Here is a 10,014-nt window from a genome sequence, read left to right as displayed (position 1 = left end):
CTTTAGCTTTCTATTCATTACCACAACATTTCAGGACTTTGCTGATGACTTGGAATCGCATAGCGGAATAGAGGAGCCACAGACAGGCCGTGTTTTGGTGATCCAATGGGTGGAAAAAAGAAGAAATCGTCGGCGCAAGGCGCTACCTCGGTGGCCCCGGCAGCAGCAGCAGCAGCGGGCAGGACTGGTGCCGCTGCATCGGGGAACGGCGTGGCAGAGGAGCAAAAGAAACAGCCAGCCAACAACAAGCCGGCTAAACCAGCCAAAGAGAACAAGTCAAAAGGTTGTATTACCTAGCTGGTGTCACAGATTCAGAAACATAACTGTAATTGCTGAAACGCTGTTGATGTTGTCAATTTAAGCTGTAGCGGTTATGTTCGACCCTTTATGCCGTTACTTAATCAGGCGTGCGTTGTATTCATGATATACATTAGTGTAGGGTTGGAAATTCACTGTAACACCTTTTGCACTGTAGTCCCGGTTGCCTTATTATATCATTTATCAAGTATACCAAAATCTGTCAGGTAACAGTTTCCCAAGTGCCCTTCTTGCTTTTCTTCATTTCATATTATATTTGACCTTGCTGCTGTGACAGCTTAACAAATGGGTATACAAAACGTTAACTGATAACTGTGAAAACAAATTTCCCTAGTGGATAAAAAAATAAAATCAGCTGTGAAACAGTAATGATGTCAATGAACTGGATGAGTAGACGAACTTGACATCTGGATCGGGATCAACATCCAATGCCTTTTAATTGACACAATTTTGTATTTTTGACTTCCTCCAGCTCCAAAGACCTATAGTCTCGCCAACACTGCCCAGGTTGACACAGCTGGAGTCTCGGACAAGTCGATTCTGAAGGTAAGTTGTTGGTCCAGTCACTGAAGTTTATTGATTCCATTCAGCATTGTCCCCTAAGCATTTAACATCACACACCTGAGTACTTAATCTTTGTGGTGCACAGTCACAGAATTTCTCTCTCTCTTTGCTAAGTGAAAGTTGCAGCTGTAACCTGTTCTTACAAGCTTGTAACACACTTATTTGCTATACGTACTGAACTAGTCCATTATGTATTCAACTGCAAATCTCACCCATTATATGCAGTGTGTTTAATGATGAAAAACATACAAAAAAATTGTAAAAATAAGCAAGATTTTATCCATTCTTTAACACAGGTTGCTATCCAAGCTGACCTGGAGAAGAAGATCATAAAGCTGATCAATGACTTCAGAGAAGAGAATGGGGACAAAGGGCCAATATCAGGCAGACTTACAAACAAGAAATTGATGGTTAAGACAAAATCATCCCTCTGAGTCTTCACAGATAATACACATAATCACAGATAATACACATAGATCTGTTTCCATGATTGGATGGTGTATTCAGGTTGTTTTGTTTGTGCTTGTAGGACCTGTACACAGCTCTGCAGAAGTTCAACTTTAAGAGAGAACACATTGAGGAGTCGATGAAGAGTAGTGTGCTGTATGGAGGGGATCTCCACTCTGCTCTCGACTGGCTCTGCCTTAACCTTAAAGATGGTATTAGAGCGTCAGCAGTCATCTTGATGTCATCACTGTATAGCTCTTCAGGAGACAAGGCTGTTAAAACTGGCTTTCTTAATGTATTGTCTGTATACCAGATGAGCTGCCAGATGGTTTTGCCCAGCAGATGCAGGAGGAGAGTCAGAAGAGCAGGCCCAGGTTCCAGCCTCCTGCTCCGCAGAAACCAGCGGCCCTGAGCCCCAAAGTGCACAACACCACCCGCAAAGAGACTGTTAAGGTTTGTGTGTCTATTTACAAGTGTGTGTTGGCTGGAAAGAGATGTACTGTCTAAATTGAAACTTGGTGTTGGTTAGGCAACAGAGAAGGATGAAGCTGCAAGCGTAAAAGATTGGATCTTAAGGTATGCAGAGCAGAGCAGTGATGAGGAGGAGGAGGAAGAGAAGGAAGCTGGGAAGAAGGCACACAATCCTGAATTGGAGGAAAAGTTTGATCCAGTAAGTAAAATTAAAGCAACTTACAGCTGAGATCTCTTTTTTTTTTAAATGTAGTAAATGTCCTTCAGTATTTAGCATGGTGTATTTTTTTTGTGTAGAATGACAGGTATTTGGTCCTTACTGCTCAACTGTACGACGCAAAAGAAATGGCAGCTGTTGCCAAGACAAAAGGAGACAAGGCGGGCCAGAGGATGGCACAAGACAGGATACGTATCATACAGCAAGGCAAGTGGACTTCAACTCTTACATGTACATATTTAAAAATTTTCTTACTCACTTTTGACTTGTGTATATATAACAAAAAAAATTATGTTTCTAGAAATGAAGCATCTGGAGTCCCACCCTATATTCAATCCAGCTATAAAGGTGGTAGACGGGCCTCAAAAGGAAAACAAGATACTTCCTGTCAGCGAGGACAAAGAGGATCTCAGCTTTAAGTTATTTGAACAAACTGAAAAGGCCCCTCCTGCGGAGAAAGGTTTGCATCTGGCAGATAAACCCCATCTGAGCCAAGTGACTTTAACAGAACACGTTCAAAGTGTTTCACAGGACATAGTCTATTTAAAACAGAACATACTGTTGCTTCACATTGTAATGCTTCACATTTTAATGTTACAATTCAAGTCCAATAGACTATATAGTAGCACTGCAATAGCTCAAGGAAAAACAGAACAAGAGATACAAATTTGGGACTTTTGTGGAGCTGTCTGTGCAGTGGTTGCAAAAGGTCAAAGAATGGATGAGGCTTTGAGGAGAAAAAAGGATTTCCAAAAAAAGTGTCACAAATTCATGATGTTATTTTGTTTCATTTTTCCTTTGTTCCAGTTCCAGTTGTGAAAAAGAACGAGTCAAAGGACGTTCGCAATTTTGACTACACAGCTCGCAGTTGGACAGGAAAGTCCCCCAAACAGTTCCTCATTGACTGGGTCCGCAAGAACCTGCCCAAGAGTCCACCACCGACTTTTCACAAGGTTCCTGCTGGTAGACACTGGAGATCCAAGTAAGTGTGTGTGTGTGTTTCAGTGTCCTTGTTTCCATACACAAAGAAACACATTCTTTTGAATGTAGCTCCATAATATAATCCCACAAAACTATAGTTTTGTGGGATTATAGTAGCGCTGTTTGAGATTCTATAACCCTATTGTTTATGGTCGGCTTATAACTACATTTAGATATATTTTGAATGGATCTGATGTCTTTGTGTTAATCAGGGTGCGTGTTCAAAGAGCAGAAGATGTTCTTGAGGTTTGTCCAATTATCTTGACTGAGGATAGCATGCAGGCGCAACATCTGGCAGCCACACTGGCACTCTACAACCTTGTTAAAGGACAGGTAATACATGTGACCCAGCAGACAATACCATTGTTTTCCTGTGCTGCTTGTCCTCACATTTTCTGTGTTATCCTTATTTTTAATCCTAATTAACCTATCTATCTCTCTCAATCTCTCATTCCAGTCAGTGCACCAGCTCCTTCCTCCAACCTACAGAGATGTGTGGCTGGAGTGGAGGGACAGCGAACAGCAACAACAGGAAGAGAGTCGCATTGCTGCTAACAAACCCCGGGACCAGTTCATCTCCAGACTTCTGACCAGACTCAAACAGCAGCAGAACCAAAACCAAGTGCAAGAGTCTGGATGCCAAGGCCAGCTGGGGCAGGGCATAGCTGGAAATGAAGAGCCTGAAGAGTCCTGGGAGAACCTGGCAGGTCTTGATATTGGGGAGGGAGCAGAAGAAGTGGAGGACCAGAGTGAGAAAAGAGGAGGGAGGGAAGCAGCACTCGAGGCATCCAGAGAGCTCTTAATGAAGCTGAAGAAGTCCTCACTGGCCCACAAACTGAAGGTAAATACACTTAATCGTTGTTGTCTTACCAGGTTAAATACGTTTTCATTTTAAATATGCCCAAACATAAACCCAAATAATTTGACCTTTCCAGGCAGAGCGAGAGCAGCTTCCTGTCTTCCAACACCGGCATCGTGTCCTGGAGGCTCTGCAGCGCCACCCTGTGGTGGTGGTGGCGGGTGAGACGGGCAGTGGAAAGAGTACTCAGATCCCGCAGTTCCTCTTGGAGGAGCTGTTAACAGGAGGCAAAGTGGCGAAGCCCTGCAACATCGTGGTGACGCAGCCCCGCAGGATCTCTGCCATGAGCCTGGCCTGCAGAGTCAGCGAGGAGCTGGGCTGCGAAGATGGACCGGGATCAAAGGTGAAAAATACATTATTGGCTTGATGGGCTTTAAATATAAAAGAGTTTGCTTAGCTTTTGTATAAACGATAATGGAAACTGATACGATTGTCACGATCACCTGCTTTAATGATTGTTTCATCCTGACATTATGTTTTAGTCGTCGCTGTGTGGATACCAGATCCGGATGGAGAATCAGTCTGGGGAGTGGACCCGCCTTCTGTACTGCACTACTGGAGTTCTGCTCAGGAAACTACAACATGACAGACACCTCAGTTCCCTAACGCACATCATCGTAGACGAGGTACTAGCATTTCCTGAACACACAACGACAATGAAAATAAGCGTTAGTTGCCGCCCTACCCAGGTGCATATATATTTTGTTAAATAACGTTTTGTCAACCACAATTGCAGTTACATTTTTTTGATGCTGCTGGTAATGTTTTTTGTTCAACTACTTCAATTTTGACCTCTTTTTGCCTCATAGACACACACACACACACACACACAAACTACCATTAATCTTGTACTCTTATCCACTCCCTAACAATCCACAGACCTTCAATGTGAATGTGACAAACAAGACAGCGAGTTGATAAGTCTGTTCTCCCCCTCCTTCCTCCTTACCTCCATCTCAGGTCCATGAGCGCAGTGTCCAGTCAGACTTCCTGTTAACCATTCTGAAAGATGTTGTCATGAGGAGATCTGACCTGCAGCTGATTCTTATGAGCGCCACAGTAGACTGTGACAAGTTCTCCAACTACTTCAACCGCTGCCCAGTGATCAGCATTCCTGGCAGGACTTTCCCAGTGGAGGTAAAAAGAGCTTTAGTGTGTCTTTACTTGTATATGTCATTTAACTATTCCTTTTTCTATATTAAAGGATTCTGAAGTGGATTTATCAGGGATAAGCTGAGTCTGTTTTTGCTTTAAGTCTCATCACACATGTATTTCCGTGACATTTCAAGGACATGGCAAAGGCAACAGGATATTTTGAAGCTTCTGCGGTTCTGTCACTAGGTGTACCACTTAGAAGACATAGTGGAACAGACGGGGTACGTCCTAGAAAAGGACTCGGAGTACAGCCAGAAAATTCTTGAAGACGAGGAGGAAGTTAGCATCTCTATCACACAGAAAGGTGGCAAGACATCACAGCACCAGGTAAAGTTGGCTTTCTGAAGCAGTATAACTGTAATGGTGTGTTATCTGTGTGTGTGTGTGTGTGTGTGTAACCTGCTGCTGTCTGTGCCAGGAGGTGATATTGAAGGATTCTGCTTCCGGCTGGGATCTTGGTCCAGATCTTGACCACTTCAGCAGCAGGACTCGGCAGGTGCTGCAGTACATGAACCCTAATAAGATCAACATGGACTTACTCGTAGACCTCATCGACTACTTAGGTACAACTTATAATCAGGAATGTTTTTAGGCCACACAAAGTACATATGTATACATTATGAGGTCTTGCGTGTTAAATTTCTGTATTTTTGTGCTCTGCCAGACAAAGCCCCTCAATTTGCGAAGCTGGATGGAGCCGTTCTCGTGTTCCTCCCAGGTCTGGCTCACATCCAGCAAGTCTACGACCTGCTCTCCTCAGACAAGAGGTTCAGGGACAAAAACAGGTAACTACACAAACTGATCTAATCCACTATACACTCATAATAGGACCTATAACAGACACACTGTAGTGAAACACACAAACTGTACCTTTTGCTTTTTTTATTGGCTTTACTGTGTGTTATAACTGTCTCTTTAAGGTTCAAGATTGTTGCTCTCCACTCGACTCTCACGTCAAAGGACCAGGCTGCTGCCTTCACAGTGCCACCTGCTGGAGTTAGAAAGGTACTTCTGAATGTGGTATAATCAAGCACTGAGAAAAAAGAAAAAAATGAATGCAATATTTAAGAAATTTCTTTTTTTATAGAGCTATATTTCTGTTAAAAACATCTCACACCATAACTGATTTTTGTTTTTTGTTTTTAAAAAGAACATTTTGATGCCCTCTGGTAATTTTCCTAAGCAGCTGAACACATGTATCAAAACGTCCTGAAAGTCACTACTGCTATTCTATGCTTTGTGTCTTTTTTAGATTGTCTTGTCGACTAACATTGCAGAGACAGGTGTGACTATTCCCGACGTTGTGTTTGTCATCGACACTGGAAAGACTAAAGAAAATAAGTAAGGGCTTATGAACAATACCAGAAATGAAAGTTGCATGTCATTAGCAGTAATGCTATTATATGATTTTCTATTAATTTGGAATGGATCGTTTGAAAAGGGCAACCGCATGGTGGCGCTACAGGAAAAGTCTGGAGATCACCAAAACTATTACAATACATTATCTGGGAACAATGGATATCTGAACCGAATGTCATGGCAATCCATTCAATAGTTGGTGAGATATTTTAGTCTGGATCAAAGTGGTGGAAAGACCAACATTCCCACCCCTAGAACCATACGACCAGCTTGGCTTATGATTACAGTAATGGGAAATCTTAAATGAACGTGGCTGTAGAGAAACTGGTCTGTTGTGTCATTCAGGTACCATGAGAGCAGCCAGATGAGTTCTCTAGTGGAGACTTTTGTTTCCAAAGCGAGCGCCCTCCAGAGGCAGGGGAGAGCAGGACGTGTCCGAAACGGCTTCTGCTTTAGACTCTACCCAAAATTCAGGTATGGAGGTCATCATTCATTATGCAGAGATGGGAATGGGAACACAAAGCAGGAAAACAAATTGTTTCCCATTTCAAAATAAAGGATGTGTTGATCTTTTCTGTTGTTGTTTGACCCTCTTTACCTCAGGTTTGACGCCTTCATGAATTATTCCATTCCAGAGATACTACGGGTCCCACTGGAGGAGCTCTGCCTTCATATTATGGTATGTAAACATCACTGAGTGACACAGACACAGAAATACAAATTCACACAAAGCTAACAGGGTTCCGTGGGATCTTAAAAAGTCTTAAATTTGCTGAAAGAAATGTGTTCTAGGTCTAAAACTAGTCTAAATGTTTTCATTGAAATGCTCCCGCAGCGCTTTACAATGTTATTTTTAATTCTGTGGTGTTGCAGTTCTTTCTTTGCTACTCCAAATATAATTCCCTGTATGTATGTATGTATGTATGTATGTATGTATGTATGTACAGTATGTATGTACCAACATGCAACTCATATTACAGCCGATTGCAAGGCTGCACTAGTCTCCTTTGGAAACCGATTTTATTCTTCAGCCTGGTGGAAGTGCAAGTTTTTTTTTTTGGGGGGGGGGGGGGGGGGTGTTGTGTCTTGATATGGTCCTTAATCCCTTTTTCTTAACCATAACAAAATCTTAAATTTGCCTTTTTGAAACCTGCAGAAACCCTGGCTAATCATTTTTACTTTTACAGGGGGCAACATATTTAAAGTTTCTGTTAATGCGTTCTTCACTCCCCTCTCTCCTCCCCTTTGGTAGAAATGTCAGTACGGCTCTCCGGAGGACTTCCTGAGCCGGGCCCTGGATCCTCCTCAGCCCCAGTCGGTCAGTAACGCCGTCAATTTGCTGAGGAAGATCGGTGCGTGTCACCCTGACAATCATCTCCTCACCCCTCTGGGACACCACCTGGCCAGTCTGCCTGTCAATGTTAAGATTGGCAAGATGCTCATCTATGGAGCCATTCTCGGCTGCCTGGAGCCCATTGTACGTTCCACTGCCTCCTTACTCAGAAAACAAATCACTCCAACTATGATTCTTTGTAATTGTGTGAAGATCTCAGTCTTGGAATTTGTTTCAGGCAACCATTGCGGCAGCCATTTCAGAGAAGTCTCCCTTCTCCACACCAATGAACAGGAAGGAAGAAGCTAATCTGGCCAAAGCCGCCCTGGCGTTGGCCAACTCTGATCACCTGACGATATACAATGCATATCTGGGGTATGGACTTGTAAAGGCTTGACTTTAAACACATACTGTGTTTTTTTTATGTTTGGGATTTTAAGAAGCCTGTCAGATTGATCACACACAACATGTACTGTCAGAGAGGTGTTTGTTAACCTCCACAAGAATACTACTTGGATAAAATCGTATCAAATGAAAACAAATATTTTTGATATTTAGAAGTTCTCAATCTTGGAACTCAATATTTCTCTCTTCTCTCTGATGACCTTTTCTTCTGTTAACCTGTGATACTGTTAGGTGGAAGAACTCACAGGCTGACGGACAAAGGACAGAACTGTCGTACTGCAGAAAACACTTCCTCAATCGCACAGCTCTCATTACAATAGAGGTAAGACATGCACATGCACACATTGAGGCTATCTGTCTCTTCCACCCCCTGTCTAATGCCACGTGTTGACTACATCTTCTTTCCAGGGTGTGAAGCACGAGCTGATGAAGATGATGGAGCAGGCGGGTTTCTGGTCGTCTCGCACCTCCTCTTCTCGCTCCAAGTCGCAGACAGCGTCGCTGTCCAAGCAGCAGATCTCCGTCCTGAACGCAGTGCTGACGGCGGGGCTCTACGACAGCGTGGCCCGGGTCTTGTGCACCCCCTCTGTGGATGTGCTGGAGCGAGTGGTGTGCACGGTGGAGACGCCCCAAGGCAAGGCTCAGGTCCACCCCTCATCTGTTAACCGCAACCTGCAGACACACGGCTGGCTGCTGTACCAGGAGAAGGTATGGGTGAAGCGTGTGTGTAATATCTGCTCATCTCTAAATCCTATTTGTGCTAATGAATGTTTCTACGCAGGTGAAATACACTAAGATCTATTTGCGTGACACCACTCTGGTACCTCCTTTCCCCATGCTGTTGTTTGGAGGCGACATCGATATCCAGCACAGAGAAAGGCTCATCACACTAGACGGATGGATCCACTTCCAGGTCAGAGGTCACCAGGGATTGCTCTGGAGTTGTTAAAGTTGTTCATGACTTCCTGTGCCCCTTTCCCTTTCTTTTGCTATGCCCTCGAGTAGCAGCAGCATGTGCGTCCTTGCACTCTGTAGGCAAATAAAATGGATCTTCCATAGTTATTTAATTCAATTCCATGTTGTTTACTCCTAAAGGCTCCTGTACGGATTGGTGTGATCTTCAAACATCTGAGGAAACTAATGGACTCTTTGCTTGAAAAGAAGCTGGAGAACCCGAGGATGAATCTTGAAGGTAAACTCAAGCATCACACAATGGCCACTTTTTAAGCAGAGTAAGGAGCATATCGTGAAACGCTTTTGTTTATTGTGCCCATGGCCGTACAGCAAAACCTAAAAATTGTGTATACATACTGAATGGCTTACATTTTTAATCCATTCAGACAACAACCAACAGCTAGACAGCATTTCTGCTCTCTGCAGTTTGTCAGGCATGGCTAAGCAGTGCTTGTGAAATTAAGAATTAGACTTAGCTAAAATCTTTCTCTGTCTGCTGTAGGTGAGAGGACAATCCAGATGATTCTAGAACTGATCAAATCAGAGTGACATCGGACCACCAAAGGATGGAAATTGCCACTGAAGAACCTGCATCAGTACCTTTTCTTTCGCTATCAACAGACCTGTGTCCAGTAGACCTGGGGACAAAGGACTTCCTATTTGCTCTGGTATTTAGGATGAACAACGGCTGCAGACATCCTTACAATGAAATGATGGTTATAGGGAACTCTTACTCACATTGAGGAGAACTGTATCATATGAAATGCAAAAAACTACATGCTGAAATTCAAGAGGAAAAACTAGAAAATTATGTTGCCAAATGTTGTGGAAATAAAGCTGTACACACTTTTATTTGAACCTTTCAATCTGTCATGGTTGGTAGTTAAAATGAAGTACTCCCTTAACTATTAAATAAATAATAAATAGCAGGTGTGAATGCAGGCACCAAAC

At 43.2% G+C, this 10,014-nt stretch overlaps 1 protein-coding gene across 1 annotated transcript; it reads left to right on the top strand.

The window, feature by feature from the left end:
- The first annotated feature begins 31 nt into the window (after positions 1-31).
- Positions 32-9,921, top strand: dhx29 (DEAH (Asp-Glu-Ala-His) box polypeptide 29). The gene is made up of 28 exons (XM_032540409.1): positions 32-283; positions 791-864; positions 1,179-1,292; positions 1,412-1,541; positions 1,643-1,782; positions 1,859-1,999; positions 2,098-2,224; positions 2,319-2,477; positions 2,825-2,999; positions 3,211-3,331; positions 3,456-3,839; positions 3,934-4,200; positions 4,340-4,483; positions 4,818-4,994; positions 5,199-5,339; positions 5,431-5,575; positions 5,677-5,797; positions 5,933-6,017; positions 6,265-6,353; positions 6,717-6,845; positions 6,975-7,050; positions 7,624-7,848; positions 7,943-8,079; positions 8,341-8,431; positions 8,518-8,817; positions 8,891-9,022; positions 9,205-9,301; positions 9,566-9,921. The coding sequence occupies exons 1-28, from the start codon at positions 106-108 to the stop codon at positions 9,610-9,612; spliced, it is 4,146 nt and encodes a 1,381-aa protein (XP_032396300.1). The 5' UTR covers positions 32-105; the 3' UTR covers positions 9,613-9,921.
- Positions 9,922-10,014: the final 93 nt, after the last annotated feature.

The sequence above is a fragment of the Etheostoma spectabile genome, chromosome 16, assembly GCF_008692095.1.
Source record: "Etheostoma spectabile isolate EspeVRDwgs_2016 chromosome 16, UIUC_Espe_1.0, whole genome shotgun sequence".
Taxonomy (NCBI): Eukaryota; Metazoa; Chordata; class Actinopteri; order Perciformes; family Percidae; genus Etheostoma; species Etheostoma spectabile.
This window is presented reverse-complemented; position numbering and strand designations above follow the sequence as displayed.

What these genes read in the sequence shown, in the direction of transcription:
- dhx29 (XM_032540409.1), top strand. Translation starts at nt 106, where the DNA reads ATGGGTGGAAAAAAGAAGAAATCGTCGGCGCAAGGCGCTACCTCGGTG. An exon ending in CAAAGAGAACAAGTCAAAAG is followed by an intron (nt 284 to 790) that starts GTTGTATTACCT and finishes GACTTCCTCCAG; the next exon opens with CTCCAAAGACCTATAGTCTC. An exon ending in GGCTGCTGTACCAGGAGAAG is followed by an intron (nt 8,818 to 8,890) that starts GTATGGGTGAAG and finishes GTTTCTACGCAG; the next exon opens with GTGAAATACACTAAGATCTA.